The 20,436-nt window shown below is 44.1% G+C and overlaps 1 protein-coding gene across 2 annotated transcripts in view; it reads left to right on the plus strand.

Moving 5' to 3' along the window:
- Positions 1-14,387, plus strand: part of FAM124B (family with sequence similarity 124 member B) — a 32,898-nt gene extending 18,511 nt beyond the window's left edge. The window contains exons 2-3 of one of the 2 annotated variants that reach the window (XR_517161.4): positions 7,816-9,366; positions 13,716-14,387. Coding sequence is in view for 1 of the 2 variants with exons in the window: in XM_002712505.5 (XP_002712551.3) it covers positions 7,816-8,466 (651 nt within the window). In the remaining variant the exon portion in view is untranslated. Of the gene's footprint in view, positions 1-7,815 lie in introns of both variants that reach the window. The other variant, XM_002712505.5, reaches the window with a different exon arrangement.
- Positions 14,388-20,436: the final 6,049 nt, after the last annotated feature.

Below are 20,436 nucleotides of genomic sequence, written 5' to 3' on the forward strand. Positions count from 1 at the left end.
GTCAAAATCTTTTCCTATCATGTAAGAATTACTTTCGGTAAAAAACAATATTATTTTCCCTTCATGTTGTGAGTCTGTCCCTTGATAGCTTAATTGTTTTCCAGTGATATATTTCCTCTTGTTTTCCAACAATTTAGATTCATAAATCTGTGACAAATGATCATCTTGCTCATCGTGATAATTGCTAATATTCCCTGATCTTGAAAAACATAGATGTCAATCTGTAGCATTTTACAAATATTTCTTAGAAAGGTGACCTCTAAATGAATAGAATTCCTACAAATGTATTTGATGTTTTTTGGCAAAATAAGCTTTATTATCCTCAAGGGATTCATCTCAATCACCAAGCATTGTGTTTCTCCTGGAAATTCTTTATTCCAGCTGCATGCAACTGCATTTCTGTGTTAATAATGTAGCACTCACTTTTACCATTTGCTTTAAGGATCTTAGACTGCTTTTATTTATTTATTTTTATTTATTTATTTTTAAAAGAGATTTATTTATTTATTTGAAAGGGAGAGTTACAGAGGGGCAGAGGCAGAGAGAGAGAGGTCCTCCATCTGCTGGCTCACTCCCCAGATGGCTGCAGCAGGGAGCTGGGCTGATCCCACATGGGTGCAGGGGTCCAAGCACTTGGGCCATCCACCACTGCCTTCCCAGGCCACAACAGAGAGCTGGATTGGAGGTGGAGCAGCCGAGACTCGAACCAGCGCCCATGTGGGATGCCGGCACCTCAGGCAGTGGCTTTATCTGCTACACCACAGCACTGGTCCTTTCTCTTTTTAAGAAGTTGACATGCCCCTCTCTTAAGAAGACTATACAAATGTCCAGCCATAATAATAAAAGTCACTTTGGGTTTTCTTAATAAGACTTTTTGTCTACCAAATGTAATCAGGTGCGTAAGTTTATAGAGGCTATGTTTTCATTCATTTCTATGAACAAACGTTTGTATTTCATTAAATGTTAAGTTTTATGTATTTATTCAGTTGCTTCTTAATGATTTCTAGTATATTAGGCACTACGCTAGCCACCAGACACACAATGATGAAGATGTATACAATCGCTGCTGTGCCAGATGCTCAAATCCAGGGGAAGTTAGAGAGGAGCAAAATAGCCATGTGCAAAACAGTGTGGTGAGTGCTTAGATATGGGAAATACAGGGAGTACAGTAAGAACTAGCAATCATATCTTTTATGATGATGATAACTATCACATACACAGCACCACCATGTCCCAGGCACCGTTACCATTTACTGTTTGCCACAACCCTAGTGTTTTGATACTTATTGTCATCTTTCATAGATGAGGAAATTGAGGCATGGAAATACTCATATTAAGTAACTTGTCTAGAGTTCTACAGCTAGTAAGTGGCAGAGTTAATACTTACAGGCTGGGGCTGGCGCTGTGGCGTAGAGGGTAAAGCTGCCACCTGAAGTGCTAGCATCCCATATAGATGCCGGTTTGAGTCCTGGCTGCTCCACTTCTGATCAGCTCTCTGCTATGGTCTGGGAAAGCAGTAGAAGATTTGCCCAAGTCCTTGGGCCCCTGCACTTGCTTGAGAGACCCGGAAGAAGCTCCTGGCTTCAGATTGGTGCAGTTCCAGCCTTTGGGTCCAACTGGGGAATGAACCAGCAGATGGAAAACCTCTCTGTCTCTCTCTCTCTGCCTCTCTGTAGATATGCCTCTCAAATAGATAAATAAATCTTTAAAAAAATGCTTACATTCATCTACCTGTTGGGTTGGGTGATATGGAGAAGTTGGGTGATATGAAGTTTCCAAGAGGAAATTATGTCTAAGTTTTGAGCTGATTGTGGGTAGTTTTCAGGAAACAGAGTAAGAAGAGATCTATCCCAATTCGATGGAATATTATAGACAAACCCTGTCATTAGGAAAAAGCAAGTCATGTTCAAGTAATTGAAAGTTCAATTTTGCTATGTGGGGGTTGCAAGAGAGAAAGTGATAAATTATTGGACTGGAGTAGGATAGGTCAGGAGGATGGGATTGGCCATCTGTATTATATTTAAAGGCAGAATTTCTTTTGAAAAAGCACTAATTAATTAATTAAATGATTGATTTGGAAGGCAGAGTGACAGATAAAGCTCTTTCATCTGCCAATTCACTCCTCAATGTCCACTACAAACTTGGGCAGAAGCCAGGATCTAGGTCTCCCATTTGTGTGGTGAGGACCCAGATAGTTGAGCCATTATCTGCTGCCTCCCAGGGTGTGCACTAGCAGGAAGCTGGAATTAGGAGTGGCATTGAGACTCAAACCCGGGTACTTGGATATGAGATGTGGACACCTCAAGTGATATTATAATTACTGGTCCAAATGCCCACTGAGACTGGACCATATTAAAGAGCTTAGGTTTTATCTTAAGAAGAGCAGGGAGTCATTGAGGCAGGATGGTGACACGAATGAGTAAAATGGCAGAAAATGAATAATGCCATGTTGGACTCACCAAAAATGCAGGAGGTGATCAATTCACAGCACAGCCTGGTTATTGCCCCTGTGCACAGGTGAAGCTGCAGGTGTGTATGGCACTAATAAACAGAGAGTTGGTGTTTTCTTGCATTAGACTATCTGATGCAAGAGGGAGGGGCAGATTATGCCATCAAAGGCTTCAGGATAGGTCAAAAGGCTTGAGACAGCCACTGTGGTGAATGGAGAGGTTGCTAAGAAAATGGAACAGTAGCACTAACCTGGTCAAAGGTGGACACCGCACACTCCTGGCAGCACGAACCTTTACAGCCATGTTCTTCTACTCAGTATCATGGGCACCAATTTGGAAAATGCGGGTAGGCAGATGGATCCAGGGCTGAGAGCTTCCAAGAGACGTTAGAACACAGTGGGAATAGTGCAGGCAATTTGGAGGTCTTTGGCAAGGATGTGACCAAAATGATAGTCTTTGAACTCAAATTGGCTATGGAAGCAGTGAAGACAGGAGGAGGTAGAGGGAGAAACGAGGGAGTGGAGGTGTTGTGCTGAAAAGCTAATGTAATGAGATAACTGAGTGCTTGAGCAGGTGGCCTGAGAGTGCTGATGGCGCTGAGAGGTGGAGCATTTTAAGGTAGACAAGGTCCAGTGGAGGGGACATGGAGGGACTCCAGAGGCTTACGAGGATACTTTCCAGCTGCCCGGAGATGTCCAAGCTCTAGTTGTGGCTTCAGGACTAATCTCATTCTGATCTGAGATTGATTTAGGTGGCAAGTAGCAAATTACTCAAGCTTCTCTTTCTGTTCGTACTTACAGCAAATGAAATGAGAGCCCCAGAGTTGAATGTATGGATCTATTTCTCCAGAGTGGATGCTCTAATACTGACCCTGAATGATTTCTTGATATAGAAATAACCATGCCTGTTCACGTTTCTAGAAGAAGAAGATTTCACTGACTCAAAGTCAGGGTGCCGGATTGTGTCCTGGTTGCCCCTCTTCCAGGCCAGCTCTCTGCTGTGGCCAGGGAGTGCAGTGGAGGATGGCCCAAGTGCTTGGGCCCTGCACCCCATGGGAGACCAGGAGAAGCACCTGGCTCCTGCCTTCGGATCAGCGCGGTGCGCCGGCCGCGGCGGCCATTGGAGGGTGAACCAACGGCAAAAAGGAAGACCTTTCTCTCTGTCTCTCTCTCACTGTCCACTCTGCCTGTCCAAAAAAAAAAAAAAAAAAAAAAAAAAAAAAAAAAAAAAAAAAAGGTGGAAAGCAATAAAGCAATGTCAGGTGGTTCACTAACAGGCAACAATGACAGTTCACTCCTTTGCGGGACTCATGGATTTTTTTTCTCCAGGGGATAGGAGATCCCAGCCTCTATTTGGGAAATAAACTGCCCCTTTCTAGTTTGGAAAGGATAAACAAACAGCTTTCTTTGGAGAGTGAGACTTTGGGGATGGGGGAAGCCTTTATGTTTTACTTTATATACTTGAACAATTAAATGATTTTTATAGTGAACAATTACCACTTTTATATACAGGTCGAGCATCCCTAATCCAAAAATCTAATATTTAAAATGCCCCCAAATCTGAAACTTTTTGAACCATGATGTGGTGCCACAATTGGAAAATTCTATGTCCCACCTCATGTGACAGATTGCAGACAAAACACAGGTGCACTAAACATAATGTCTAAAATTGCCTTCAGGCTATGTGTACAAGGTGTATATGAAGTGTAAATAAATTTTATGTTTAGACTTGGAACTCTTTACCAAAATATTTCATTAGGTGTATTTAAGTAGTCTAAAATTTGAAAAACATCCCCAAGTCTAAAATACTGCTTGTCCCAAGAATTTTGGATAGGGGATACTCAACCTGGCACAAGACATTTTTATTAAACATTAGGAAACAGAGGGAAGGAAGGGTGAAGGAAGGCAAGAAAACAAGAAGGAGGGGAGGGGGGATTGGGGCAGAGAGAGAGAGAGAGAGAAGGAGAGCAGAGTGAAAGTAGGCAAAAATGTGGACAGAGATGGGGGCAGGAGGTCAGCTGTGTGTGGTGATGAGCAGCCCACAAGACCACAAGACGATAACTCCAAGCACACCTTTTCTTGCCCCATGACGCTGGTTCTCAAACTCTGCTGCACATTAGAATCACTGAGAGATTAAAAAATTCTTAATGTCCACGTCACAATCCAGGCTAATGGTATTGGAATAATTGGGGGAGAGACCTGGGCACCAGTGTGTGTGGGGGAGAGGGATGAGGAGGATTTAACAGTTCTTGATGATTCCAAAGTGCAGCAAAATTTGGGGAGATACCTTTTTGCTACGAATTTCCACAAGGGGCACATCTTGTGGTGCAGCACTCATTTTCTCATCAGCATCCCCACCAGAGTTTCTGATGCTGACAAGAGTTCTCCTTAACACAGGTCGAAGCATCGTGCTCAGGTGTGGCCCCAGAGAAGTGTGTCTGTGTTGGGGGAGTGGGGTCAGATGTGTGCAGCTCTCTAGGGAACTGGCTTGGTCCAGAGGGAGTATTTAGAGATTCTAGTGGTTTTCAAACTGTGTTCTGAGAAGGTCTAGAGACCCAGGGATGGGACATCAGCTGCCACAATGGGAAGGAGATGGGAAGAATTAAGGGAGGCCCATAAGCAGAGCTACCTCTGTGCTTAAGCCCCTTGTACAGCTCTAATTAGATTGTTTTGTATTTGGGGATTCCACATAAGATGTTGTTTCGAAAAAAGTTCTTATGATATAGATAGAAAGAGATAGGTAGATAGATAGATAGATAAATGATAGATAGGGCATGAGAATCGTTGATCTAAAGCATTGGTTTGCCAATTAGGCTCTGAGATCTAAGAATGGCTTTTCATTTTTAATTGGGTGGGAAAAACTATGATACATGAAAATTACATGAGATTAGAAATTCAGGATTCATAAATAGTTTTACTGAAACACAACTATCCATTCATTTATGAATTGTCTATGGCTATTTCATGTTTTATGCAAAGTTGAGAAGATGTAATGAAGACCATCTGGCCAGAAAAGCTCAGCTATTTATTAATAAACCTTCACAAAGAATATTTGCTGACTTCTAAAAGAAGCAACAGAAGGCCCTGTGTTGCTGCTGTTTTGTTTTTGCAGTTTGGTAATAGTCACATCACCATTTCATATCAGAGAATATTGAGAGGAGAACATATATAAGTGAAATACAGACAGAGGATGTGTGTGCATATGGCTATTTCCTCATTTCTACATCTGTTTTCTGACTATCCTGATTTCTGTTTTCTTAGCCTGTGAAATAGAAATAAAACACTTATTCTTCCACTCTTTAGATAGACTTTGTTTTCTGAAGGAGTATTAGGTTCACTGCCCAGTTAAATAGGAAGTACACACAGTTCCATATATCCCTTGACCCTGTATACACACAACCTCCCTGTCAACAACCCTCCTTAGAGAGATGCATTGATTGTCACAGATGAACCTGCATGGACACATCATTACCACCCAGAGTCCACAGTTGGCCCCAAGGGTTCACTCTTTGTGTTGTGCATTCTATGGGTTTTGACAAATGTACAAACATGGACCTGTCATTAAGTGCTGGCAAATCCTCTGAGCTCTGCCTGTTTGTCACATCCTCCCCTCATCCGCACCCCAGCACTTAGGTTTTTATTCTCTCCATGGTTTTGCCTTTTCTGGGATGTCATAGCATTGGAATCATACAGTCTGTAGCCTTATCAGATTGACTTATTTTATTTAATAATATGCATTTGAAGATTTAAAGATTTTTTTGTACCATTCTTTGGGATATTTGATTAAGGACTGGGCCAAGCAAGACAGGAACATGGTTACTGATTTTCAAGGGCTGTTAACAACATAGAGAGAGTTATCCTTTCTAGAAATCTTCTTGGGAAGAGTATGGTGCGAGGACTAAGACATGGAGCTCCCAAGACTCCCAGAATGAAAAAGTATCATGCAAGGAGAGTGTGGTCACCTGCAGGGCAGGTGTTTGCTGAGTGAGGCCTGAAATTCTGGAAGCACAGAATGACTGTTATGGGACAGAACATCAGAGGTACCACACAAGCAATGCCCCCCTTTTGTTTTTCTGCACAATACTAGGCCTATACTCTTAATATATGACATCCCCAAATTTAAAACAATATTGGGGCTGGCGCCGCTGCTCACTAGGGTAATCCTCTGCCTTGCGGCGCCGGCACACCGGGTTCTAGTCCCGGTCGGGGCGCTGGATTCTGTCCCGGTTGCCCCTCTTCCAGGCCAGCTCTCTGCTGTGGCCAGGGAGTGCAGTGGAGGATGGCCCAAGTCCTTGGGCCCTGCATCCTGTGGGAGACCAGGAGAAGTACCTGGCTCCTGCCATCGGATCAGCGCGGTGTGCTGGCCGCAGCGAGCCAGCCATGGCGGCCATTGGAGGGTGAACCAATGGCAAAGGAAGACCTTTCTCTCTGTCTCTCTCTCTCACTGTCCACTCTGCCTGTCAAAAAATAAAAAAAAAAAAAACAATATTGGTTTTAAAGAGATGCTGGGGTAGGCATTTGGCGCAGTGATTAATACACTGCAAGTACCCCTCCATCTCACATGGAGTGCCTGAGTTTGAGTGCCAGCTCTCCAGCTCTGCTCAATTCCAACTTTCCACTAATGTGCACCCTTGGAGGCAGAAGATGATGTCTCCAAGTAATTTGATCCCTGCCACCCATGGAGGAGATCTGGATTGTGTTCTGGGCTTCTAGGTTTGACCTTATCCAGCCCTGGCTGTTGTGTGCATTTCTGAAGCGTACCAGTGGCACATGCTTTCTGTCTGTCCCTGCCTCCTTATCTGTCTGCCAAATAAATAAAAATAAATAAATAAATAAAAATTTCAAAAGGGACAAGTTGTAAGCTGGTCAGAAGTGGCCCTATGTCCTGGAATACTCCAAGAGACATGTTGTTAGCATGATCTAAAAGTAGGACTACCAAATTTTGAAGATTGAATAATTCTTGTTCCAATTTTTATCTTGACTACAATCACATTTTTCATGGTTTTTTAGTTTTATTTTTGCTTGGTTGGTAATGCATCATTTCCGACATGGCGTAAGGTCATGGAATAACATCTGTGAATGTCTTTGCATTGTTTTTACGTCTTGATCTACCAGAAGAATGGTAATTTGATTCTCACAGCCTTACTCTTGTCGCGCAGTCAATCTAGGGAGTCAAAGAGAGAGCTATTCAGAGCTGATGCTAGCTATATATCTCATTATCAGATTGTACGTAGCCACTTTTATTCAATTTGACCAACTTTGCTGAAATCTGCTGTAGGCATGGCAGGAAGTGCATAAGGCGTGGCTTGCTGCAGGCACTTAGTGCAACAAGTGCTTCAAATTTTGTTCCTTTCTTTGTCTGACAGGTCCAGGTGAATCCAGAGTTTGATGTTAGGCAAGGTGAGCTTTCCTTTGTGGATGGCATCTCAGAAGCTGATATGACTCCCCAGAGCTCCAGGCTGACCTCTGATTCTTCAAGAAGAACCCTGGAACAAAGGATGCGGAAGAGCCGGGGCAGGAGGTTGGGGGTGCATTCTGTGGAGTTCCCTGAGCCTGGTGGGAGTCCAGCATCAGACAATCCTGGTGGAACTTTGTGGAAGGGCCCCAGCCAGTCATCAATGGTCAGCAGCCCAGACATGGGCACCCGGCTACATCTGCCTTCTCCCCACCTTGAACATGGGGCTAGAATGAAGGACCTCAACTGGGAAAACAGCTTTCAGAAGTTGGAGGCAGAGACAAATGTTGATACAGGGTTCACCACCATCAATTCTGAGTCTAGAAACTCTTTCCTGGGCAGATTTTCAAAGGATTTACAGACTAACCAGTCACCACCCTGTTTGCAAGCCTCTTCATTACAAGAAATTCCCTCTCCAAACAGCAGAGTCCTAAAGGAAAGAGTTAGTTCCCTGGCATTTGCTGGCCCAAGGGATGCAAGTGCCAGGAAGATCATCTCAAAGTGCTCCCTTCATCACCCAGGCCAGGGTGCAGAGAAAGAAGAGGAAGAATTCTTTATATAGCATAAAACAAATGTGGCTTTTTGAAACATAAAAAAAAAAGATCAGATAGAATATTCTAGAAATGGGGCACTGACACTACATCATCCGGCTTCTTATTCATTGGAGGGGGCCTGAATGCGCCCCATGCACAGATCCATATTGCTTTCATTTCAAATGTTCAAAGTCTACACAGATGCTGGGAGTGGTTCTTTATTTGCCATCAGAGTCATAAGAGGGAGAACCAGCAGAGGCAAAGAGTGCCCAACACTTGTGCTCCCAGGAGGCCCACTGACCCAGCTGGATGTGTTGAGTTCAGCACCTATCAAGACAATTGCATTGCACGCAAATGAATCGATGTATTCTGCAAGACTGATTAGTGGATGTAATTTGGTTTTAATTTTTCCTTGGATTGCATAGCTCATCCCCCTGGACAGCATGGACTGTTTATTCTTTAGTGCTTTTTAATGTTTATGTGGCCTCCTTTGATAACTAGGCCCTGTTTACCACACACCCTCTTGTGATTTTGCCTTTAAAGTTATTTGCATCTAAAATGAGTGAAAATGCAAAGTGTTTTGAAAATTGTCAACAGTTTTTTTCTTGTGTAATGAGCAGAAACATTGGCAGCCAGAGAATGGGGTTACAAATGATTGCTAGGCTCCTTCCTGCTCCCTCCATTTCTCATTGTTTTTGCCCTTCTCTGAAGAGGGCAGGGGCTCTCATTACAAACCCGAGAGGAACAAGGGTAATGGGATACTTCAAGAGCTCTGCTGAGCATGGCCGGGAGATTGGACTCGTCGGGCTGCTGGAGCAGGACTGCATTCCTCGGGCGTGTCTGAATCCACCTGTTTCTCTGCAACATTCATTCATTCACTTACACGCTCTACTCAGTACCTACTTATTGAATCCCTAGGATTGAACCAGGTATTTTATTCTCGTCCAAATACATGTATATGGTCCAAATACATGCAGTGGCCACCCAATCCAAAAAATGTTTATGATTTTACCACTAAGGAATATCTATTCTGCCAACTTTTATTTTTTTAAGGGTTTATTTATTTATTGGAAAGCAGGGAGAGAGAGAGAGAGAGAGAGAGAGAGAGAGAGAGAGAGAGAGGTCCTCTGTCTGCTGGTACACTCCTCAAATGGTCATAATGGCCAAGGATGGACCAGACAGAAGCCAGGAGCCAGGAGATTCATCCAGGTCTCCCATGTGGATACAGAGGCCCAAGTACTTGGGCTATCTTCCACAGCTTTCCAGGGCTCATGCTTTCCAAGGTTGATGGGAAGTGTAGAAGCCAGGATTAGAACTGGTACCCACATGTGATGCTGCATTGCAGGCTGTGGCTTAACCTGTAGTGCCATAGCACTAACCTCTAGGCCACTTTTTTTTAATACCAGCTTTTTTTTTTTTTTAAGATTTATTTATTTATTTGAAAGATTTACAGAGGGAGAAGGAGAGGCAGAGAGAGAGAGAGAGAGAGAGAGAGAGGTCTTCCATGACTAGTCCGCTCCCCAGTTGGCCACAATGGCCGGAGTTGCACCTACCAGAAGTCAGAAGCCAGGAGCTTCCTTCAAGTATTCCCATATGAGTGCAGGGGCACAAGGACTTGGGCCATCTTCTACTGCTTTCCCAGGTCATAGCAGAGAGCTGGATCAGAAGTAGAGCAACTGGGACTTGAACTGGCACCCATACAGGATGCTGGCACTGCAGGCAGCAGCTTTACTGGCTACACCATGGTACCAGCCCCTCTATGCATGTTTTTAAAAGTCTGAAGTCTGTGTGTTTCAGTTAATTTATAAACTCCATGGACTTCATTTTCCAGGACAGATGCTACACATATGAACTCTGACTTAGTGGGGTCTTTTGGAGACCTGGGTACTTAGTACACCTGGCTGAGGAGAAGCATATATCAAGCCTGAATGCATCTTGTGGAAGCAAGACCAGGTTGAATTTGGGGGCCCTGCCTAGCACAAGGGGTAGAAATGGAGGAGGGTTACCCACGGACAAAGACAAGTCTTCTGCATTTCTAGAATTATTTTTGTCCTTAAAACATATATTCTCATTTCTTTTTTAAAAAAGTTTAAAAAAAAGATTTTTATTTATTTTATTTGAGAAGTAGAGTTAGACAGTGAGAGAGAGACAGAGAGAAAGGTCTTCCTTCCATTGGTTCACTCTCCAGATGGCTGCAACAGTTGGAGCTTCACCATTTTGAAGCCAGGAGCCAGGTGCTTCCCCCAATCCTCCTATGTGGGTGCAGAGGCCCAAGTACTTGGGCCATCTTCTACTGCTTTCCCAGGCCATAGCAGAGAGCTGGATTGGAAGTGGAGCAGCCAGGACTAGAACTGGCGCCCATATGGGATGTGGGCACTGCAGGCAGAGGATTAACCTACTATTCCATGATGCTGACCCCTCTCATTTCTATTTTATTTGTCTCTTGCAGATCAAAAGTTGATCTTATAAAATGAAATACAGAATTCAATTTTGGTATGGCTTTCCAAAATGTCAGCAAAAAAGTAATGGAAGTCTTATTTCAGTTGAACTATTTAGTTACTTTAAAATCATGACAGGGAGAAGTTTGAATTCCCTTCCCACATTTTTTGTTAAATGCTGTTTATATTTCTTTGACATAATACAGGGGTAAGACTCTAAGTACATGGAAATCATAAAGAATATTAAGAAATTTGAATGAGTACCCTACAAAAGAGACTTTTAAAATAATATACTCTTTAAATGTCCCATACTCTATCCTACTCAACATAGAAATACAATTCACGACACAATGAGTTGGAAATACCATGAACTGGGTGGGAGAGCCCCAGATCTTGGTCTCAGATTTTCAGTTTGCTGTTTATGTGATCTTGAACTTGTCAGACTCTCTAACCCTCTGTTGTCTTATCTACTGTAACAATAGGTGTTAGGAGAATCAAGATTATGCATATGAAAGCATTTGGATATTATTATTAAGTGTGATATTTTATTGTATTTATTGTTATATTGTATTATTAATACAATTGGCCCTTCAGATGAACAGTTTGACAATGTCATGACAACAAAGATTATTTTACAAAATAACTTTTAGTAATATCAATGAGACCACTAAAAAAATAAATCCAGGAGTGGGCATTTGACATAACAGGTAAGATATCTCTCGGGATGCCAACATCCCACATTGGAGTGCCTGAATTCATGACCCAACTCTGCTTCCCATTCTGGTTTCCTGATAATGTGCACCCTAGAAGGCAGTGCAGAAGGCTCAGTTATTTTGGTCCCTACCACCCATGTGGGAACCCTGGATTGAATTCCAGACTGGCTCAGTCCAGGCTCTTGTAGGCATTTGGGGAGTGAACCACCAGGAGGTTCTGACTCTATCTTTCTCTCTGCCTTTCAAGTAAATAAAAATAAAGTAAATAAAAATTTTAAGAATAGGTAGAATGGATGATTTTTTTTTGAAAAAAAGTAAATCCATTTTTCTAAAATTTTTACCAGTGTGACAATTGTTTTCTGTTCCATATCTAACAAGCAAGTTATACACAATAAGTAGTCAAATATATCTTGAAGTTCAACAGGATATGCAACAGGAATAAGCCATGAACTAGTTTAATACAATTTATCAGATTAATCAGACTTCATTATAATTATATGATATTTCCTAAAATATAAAATGTCAGTTTTTAAATCTGAGAGTCTCATGGTGATCAGACTATTTTATTTTTCTTTATGGGTGTATTTGAATGCAGTTCCTCATAGTTGCTTGGCTCTCTTTCACCTTATGAATTGTATTTCACACCTTTTTACAAGCATTATTTGGACACTGCTAAATATGAACAGAAAGCAATATTTAGAAACTTGCAAACATTTGTTGCTTGATGGAGAGCAAGGGATGTGCGACTGGGAGGTGGGGTGTAGACAGGAAGAGATGGGTCCATCTTGATTCACAAAGGGGGGTACAGCTGGCACTTCCATAGCGGCTTCCCTGTGGCATCTGCAGGTGCTCATGGCCTGTCAATCACTCCTGGACCATGAGCGAGGCCAGTCGCTTGTGCACGGAGGTGGCACAGATGTGAAGACCCCACTGTGCCATCTCAGAAAGACAGAGAACGGCCAGGGAAACATGAAGGGAGAAATCAGAATTGCAAAGCATACACCTCATTCTCTGTTGATGAAAAACTCTGGATGTGATGGCCATGTTGCAGAACGTGTTCACCGATCCATCAAGTCAGCGCTGTCTGCCTTGCAGCCTCTCTCAGCCGGCGTGCGCTGGCCTTTCTCCCTCCTGCGACTCCTTCCTTCCCCCTACCCCTCCATTTCTTTTTCTTTCCTTTTCTTTTCCCATCATGACTCTCTCCTCCCGTGGCCTTCTCCTTTCACACCACTAAACCTTCCTCTGAGATCGGAGATGGTTCTGTGCCTTTCTCAGAACAGCAATTTTTAAAATTTGCTGTAGCCTGCATTAGGAAAAGAAAGGACATGGGTGGCCCTCGCAGCATGTCGTTAGGGTTCAAGTTCATAAAACCTTCATTCTGCCTTCATTGTGTGATCAGATGTGTTGTTCAACAAGCACAGTATTCCAGAGAGTCTGCCTGATGTGTGGAAGATGTAAGAAGGAAAGAGATAGTTTCAAAGATCCCACTTCTGTCCCATATGTTCTGAACTGTTCCTTTCTTTTTTTTAAAATTTTTTAACTTTTATTTAGTGAATATAAATTTCCAAAGTACAGCTTATGGGTTACAATGGCTTCCCCCCCATAACTTCCCTCCCACCTGCAACCCTCCCCTTTCCCACTCCCTCCCCCCTTCCATTCACATGAGGATTCATTTTCAATTCTCTTTATATACAGAAGATCAGTTTAGCATATATTAAGTGAAGATTTCAACAGTTTGCACCCACATCGAAACACAAAGTGAAAAATACTGTTTGAGTACTAGTTATAGTATTAAATCACAATGTACAGCACATTAAGGACAGAGATCCTACATGAGGAGTAAGTGCACAGTGACTCCTGTTGTTGACTTAACAAATTGACACTCTTGTTTATGGCGTCAGTAATCACCCTAGGCTCTTGTCATGAGTTGCCAAGGCTGTGGAAGCCTTTTGAGTTCACCGACTCTGATCATATTTAGACAAGGTCATAGTCAAAGTGGAAGTTAGTTCCTCCCTTCAGAGAAAGGTACCTCCTTCTTTGATGACCTGGAAAGACCCCCGACAGGAGAATGGAAAGGACGACACCCTCTGCTAACCAAAGGTCGAGGATATGCTTGTGTCTTTCCAGAGAATGCGGAACAGCCCATTTGGGTACCAGCCAGAAACAGCAAGCCTGCAACGGACAGCCAAGCAGAACCAGCTGAACAAGACCAAGACTCCGCCTTGTTAGCAGATGCACCTGCCCTATCATCCTACCCTGAGGAACTGCCCATAGCCATACCTATTACTGTTTTATACCCCACTAACTCTGGTCAGCCACTCAAATGGCCCACAGCCTGTGTGCGGTCATGCCATTCTTGATAACCATTGTTCCTCATTCCTACCCCTATCTGAGCAAGCAATCCTGTGGTCTCTCGATTTGAGCTCTGGTTAGTCAATGACAAGATCCCCGGGGGACAACCTAAGACAGGCACAGCTGCCTACGGAGACCACATGGGAATGGGGTCAACAATGGTATGGCCAAGAATCATGCCTCCTGTTGCTCAAAAATAAATAAAAAGGGGGAAATGTGGTGGAATGAGAAGGCCATGCCAAGGTGGCCACTGGCAAGCGAGTGCCAGTTACCCAGGAATGGCTTTGAAACCCACCTGGCAACGGAGCCTGCCTGGCAACAGGCTGTGATTGGTTGGGGCATAGACCGCCCCTTGACCAGATTGGCTGGTCTTGCCTATATAAGATGTGGTTCCAACTGTAATAAACGAGTCTGTGGGCTGCTCGTCTCAAGCCTGCTTTCACCCGACTCCTGGGGTCTGTGTGGTGACTCCGCGCCTCTTGCCCCCACCACGCTGCTCCTCTCAGAAACGAATCCACTGCAACATTGTTGAGAAATCAACAGTCACACTGAACTGTTTCTTTCAAGAGCAATAATCCTCAAAGGGAGACAATGACATTAATCCAACCCGATGATGAGGGCAGACGCGAGTGGCATTTCCTGTATGCAAGACACTCTCCCTGGCATTTTGATCTTCACAACAGTCCTGTGAGATAGGTGCTAGGCCCATTTTACAGATGAGAAAATCAAGTCACAAAGAGGTCAACAGCCTAACTCAGAATTGCATAATGAGTGAATAGGACTAGAATCCAAGCTGGCCGGCTGGAGCCTGCCTCTAACCACCTACATCTTCGCCCTGGGGCGCAAGAAGGGGGAGCTCAGTGTTGGGATGGTGCCCACTCTGTCTCCAGTCTGAGCACTCAGAGAACAACACTGCTCTGGTTTCTCTTCTGCTCCTCAAGCATCGCCAGAATGTTCCATCTGCGGGGGGGGGACTCCTTCTTGTCATTTAAGATTCAGGTTCAAGTCCCTGCTGCAGGGTACTTGTTCAGCCGTTCCTTACTAAAGTAGCTGCTACACCCAGCCCTAGTCCAGCGCGGGAACTAGGGTAGATGCTTTTATGAACGTTCTGTTCAGTGAACACACAGCAGGAGACAGGGGCACGGAGGGGGCTTCCATCTGTAGATTCCCAAGGTTAGAGCCCGTCTGTATAGCACACCATAGGCTGGGTGGCTGAGAGCAGCTGTTTATTTCCCTCAGTTCTGGAGCCTGGGGGTCTGAGATGAGGGCGTGAGCATGGCGAGGCTCTAGTGAGGGTCCTTTTCCTGGCTTGAAGAGAACCAGCTGCTACTACACCTTCATTTGGTGAGGTGGCCTGGGGGTGGGGGTGTGTGAAAGCCAACTCCCTGATGTCGCTCTCTCTCCTTTTTAAAAATAAGATTTATTTATCTATTTGAAAGGCAGAGTTATAGAGAAAGAGAGGGAGAGACAGAGAGAGAAAGAGAGATCTTCCATCTGCTGGTTCACTCTCCAGATGACCACAATAGCTGGGACTGGGGCTGGGCCAGGCCAAGCCTAAGCCAGTAAACAGGAGCTTCATCCGGGTCTCCCAGGTGGGTGGCAGGGACCCAAGCATTTGGGGAATCTTTTGCTGCTTTCCAAGGTGTATTAGCATGGAAGTGGAGCAGCTGGGACTCAAACTGGTGCTCCTATGGGATTCTGGTATCATAGGCAGTGGCTTAACCAGCTATGCCACAGTGCTGGGCCCTGATGTCTCTTCTTACAGGGAGCCCACACTCATGACCTAAGTTCCCAAAGGTCTTCCAATACGACCACGTTAAGGATTAGGCTTCCACATAGGAATTTTGCAGGGAACAAGTATTCAGACCAAAAGACATAAACCATTTCTTTTCTGTCCATGTTCCAAATTCTGCGTCTACTCCAGATGGCCCCCCTCTCTACCTGCCTTTCCTCCACCTCTCAGCTGAGTACTTTTCCTTGTTTGCCTATTGATGGCAAACCTATTCCAAGGGACTCCCTCCTCATCGTGTTCCCCCCAGGGAATGAGCTTCACTGCACACCTTTCATTGCTCATTGTTCATGCAGCCCCGCTCTGCCTGAAACTCTCTCCAAGGTCTGTGCGACTCCATTCCTTCCACAAGCAGATTCCATGTGCCAGTCTGCAGGCTGATCCAGGCTCTCATGCTCAGGCCAGCCAGGCTCACTGCAGGAGTCCCCGGTGCAGCTCAGAGGAGGCAGTTTGGGACTGTGGGGCTTCAAAGGGCAGATTTGCTCTTTGTGTAAGCGACACACTCAGGACTCCCAGCACAAATGATTATCTGCTCTCATCACAAGGGCTGGTTGACTCGTGTGAGCACAGTTTATGACTGAGTCAACTAACAGCCAATTACAAGTCATGTTCCTTTTTATATGTCTCTCAACATTGCAGCTGCATTTTGTCATTTTCCTCTTTCTTTGTGCAGCGGTCTAGCTCACCAAATTAAGTGGGACTGAATTCAGCAGGACTTCTCATAGGGTTGTATTTTTGCTTTTGTCCCATTCGTTACTCTGTCACGAGAGGGCGCTGACGCGGCACAATAGGAATTACAGAGGGACTAGCTAAGCTTTTTATTCTGTCACTCCAAGAGCAGATATTTGAAAATAATTTAAATATTAGTAGCAGTTTAAAATTCACTTATGTTTAGGAGATTTCCCTGTAGGAGTTTTGTCGAGAGGCAGAGCCCACTGAAGGAGGTCCCATTCCCATCTCGTCTAACTTAGGCTCAGTGATTTATACTTGGCCAATCAGATATTCTCCTCTGTCATTGTAATACTCACATTACTCACATGCCTGGATGAGAAGGCTTCTTCAGGATGGGGGAGGTGGCCAGCAGCATTCTGGCTCCAGGGAGGAAGCGGTATCTGTCTCTGGCCATAGTCACAGTGGAGCCTTTGGACTCAGTTGGGTCCATGGCTGGATTATGGTTGTGATTCTGCCAGTTAATCCTCCTTTTGTTCTTGTGCATTTTTTGAGCCCAGTTCTCTAGTCTTCTGACAAACGCACTCTCAGCTTGAATCAGCCAGCATCAGTCCTGTTTTTACACAAAATAACTGAGGCCATTGTCCATAAAGCACGGTTGTAGGTTAAGGCCAAGGGCAAAATTGGGGCACTGTGTTAAGGAACTGACTTTTCAAAGGGAGAAACAAAGATTCGGCTATTTCATTTGGGGGTTCAGTGTCTCTTTGAAGTTCTCATGGCTTTGATTCTTTTCCTCTTTTCTTTTTCCTCTTTTTGAATTGCTTCTGTCTTCATCTTCTGGGCTGTGACGCTAAGAGGACCTGCTCTTACTCTGAGGAAAGCAGGCTGAGAGGGAGGGAGGATGCCTTCTGAGAAGCAGGTCTGCACCCATAATTGTTGAAGCTAGACAAAAGGAAACCTATGGGTTACAAGTGATTTGACCAAGGTCACCAGAAAAGGACTTGGAGCCTTTTTATTTACAAGTAAGAGAGACCAAGAAATAACTTAGACAAAAAGGAAGAAGGAGATTATTGGATCATGTGCCTAAAAAGACATGTCAGCGAACCACTGCTCAGACTCACAATTTAGCCCCCACTGTGGACAGGAAGTCTCTTCCGAAAAGAAAATTCTCAGAGAAGACTCTGATTGGCAGGCCTGAATCACGTGGTGATCTCTGGACCTATCACTTTGTCTGGGACAAGGACCTGCATGTGGGCTTCTGGTCAAAGAAGCTGCCTTTTGGCAAGGTGAGGCTTCCCACATACAATACCCATCAGTCTGTTTTATTTCCTTGAGAACCTGTGTGAGTGTCCCAGGGCTGTTGTCATAAATGATCACACATTTTATGGCTTGTAACAAGAGAAAATTATTCACTGATAATGGAGGCTGTTGATTTCCTCTCCCCTGGAGGCTGAAGGAGAGAATTCCCTGCCTCTGTCAGCTTCTTATGGACCCAGACAGTCCTTCAAATGCAGGGCTTAGGCCTCTGCCTCCATCTTCTTTGGGTTTTCTTTTCTCTTTGAGGATACCTGTCATTAGATTTAGGGCTCATTGCTTTAACTCAGAATGAGCCCATCTCAACATGATTAATTTAGAGTAAACCTGCAGAGACCCTTCTTCCAAATAATCTGGTGTCCCAGGTTCTGAGGTTTAGGACGAAGATATAACTTTTGAGTGGCCACCCTTCAACCCGCTACCAAGCCCTACAATTAAATGATCCTTGCTGGGTTAGTTGTTTATTTGTGTTAAGCCTGTCCATTGTACATTCTGCTCCATTGCAACACCTCTTCCATCAGCATCAGGACCCTTCATTGTCATAACCTTGTCTGTAAGTCCTAACACAATACTCTAATAAGAGTAGACATCAGTGTTTATTGACTGAAATGAAGAACAAAAGTCTCGATCTCCATGAATGTGTCCTATCAGCACTTTATCCATAAATCCGGTGCTGCTCTTAACCAATGAATCAGTGTTGGATATATATGAGGGGCATCAGGAAGCTCATGGAAGACTTGAATTATCATTTAATTCCACTCTTCCTTGAACATTTTGAAGTCCCCTCATATGAATCTCTCTTCCTGTTTTTACCACCTGCCCTCTGAGGCCTGTTCTTCACTATTCCATGTAATCATTTCTGCCTTACAACTCAGAGCAATAAGATTTATGTGCCCAATATCGGGCCAGATACTACCCTAGGAATTAATAATAGATAAAGGCAAACATAAACACAGCCCGTGTATTGCTTGACTAGCTGTAAATAATCTTTCTTATTTTTTCCCTCAGAAACCTTTTATTTAATGAGTATAAATTTCATAAATATAACTTTAGGAATTTAGTGATTCTTCCCACTAAACCCTCCCTCCCTGTAAATATTCTTGACTTTCTACCTTTCCTCCCAATATTTTTCTCGTATCAAATTCAGGTGAAGCTATCAACCATCAAACCACATGTTGCCAGAGTCTTGAAACATTTGTATTTTCAGTCTAACTCTTCTTGCTCATGTCAGGCACCTTCCTCGGTTATTTTTGTAAATTTTCTCTGAATAACTGAGAATGGGAGCCTTCAGTGGACGTCAAACTGGTCCCAGTAGACTGAAAAGTAGGAGGCTAGAAGTTGTTCTCAACTGCTGTCAGTCTACTATGTAAGGAATTCATCATGAGCATGCTCTGCCACCCGAGCGATGGCCTCATTAGTCTGAAAGCCTTACTGGGAAGCAATATGAATGGAGTAATTTCTATCAAGACACTTGGCAGGTGAAAAAGCAATTGAAAGACAGCAGTGAAGGCCGCAGCGGTGGTGGGGGGCGGGGGCTGGCTGCTCATCCTGTGTATGTGGGCAGGGTTTCCAAGCAGCCTCCAACAAGCTATCAGCTGCACGATGCTAGACAGGCACTTAGGGACTGTTTGCCTCCTTAGGTACCAGAGGGAGTTCAATGGATTCTTGCAGTTTTCTCACCAGACAAAAGTTCTCCCATTTTCAAATAAGGCTGTCAATGTACACCAGAGAGCCGGATTTCAATTACTTTGCACATTGCTGAGCTAAATGAGCAAGACTTAAAGAGCCCTGCAGATACCACAAAAATGGTCCCCCGGTGGAAAAGCACAAATGTCTTTGTCAGTGTTGCCCTACCAAGAAAATCTACCAGAGGAATGAGAGCCTAAGGAGTGACACCCAGACCAGATCAGACACTCAGGATACGTAATTAGTGAGCCAATCACCTCTTTTAAGGGTGACTCATCGGTTTTTGCCACACTGATGTGGGCCAGCTTTTGCTTTCAGTAACACCCATGGAAGTCTGGGTGACTCTGAAGTAATTTAAAGTATAATTTAACTTTGTGAGTATTTGCAGTTTGCATATAAAAAGGAGATGGACCAATGAGGCAGTTGAAGTTGGCTTCCTAAGGAAAAATTCCCTCTTTTGTGGTAAGCATTATTTCTGGAACAGGCAAAAGTATAATTAACCTAGGTAGTTTTATGCAGCCTGAAAAAGTGACTTCATGGTGACTTAAGTGGTATTTGAGTGAATACCACCACTTGGCTGTAATATGTAGGGAACCCTTCAGTTAGGCCACAGGCTGGCACATCTCTCTCATGCTAAAATTAAGATGATGAGTTTCTGTGCCTTTATTAGGTTTCACAGGGCTACTTCTGCACAAAGCCTACAGAAATGGATGAAAATAGGAAGGTAATAACCTAACATCCTCCCAGCCGCCACACAGGCTCAGAACAGTTCCCTCATTTCTAGCACATCAAGGGGAGAAGCCAGAAATTGGCTGTCATTAGAGCCTCTAACATTTATTAAGAAGGAGTTGCCTGACCCTCAGGTTTCCAAGAGGCAAGGCTCTGCCTCTTTCAACCACTTAGCTCAGGGTCTCTGTGTACTTGCCCTTGGGTCACGGTCATGTGAAGATCCAGACAGTTCAGCTGTCACAGGATGAGCACGTCCTACACTGGGAGTCACTGGGTGGCGTGGCTCTGTCCTGTGAGAGACCTTGAAGG

The sequence above is a fragment of the Oryctolagus cuniculus genome, chromosome 3, assembly GCF_964237555.1.
Source record: "Oryctolagus cuniculus chromosome 3, mOryCun1.1, whole genome shotgun sequence".
In the NCBI taxonomy this organism is placed as follows: Eukaryota; Metazoa; Chordata; class Mammalia; order Lagomorpha; family Leporidae; genus Oryctolagus; species Oryctolagus cuniculus.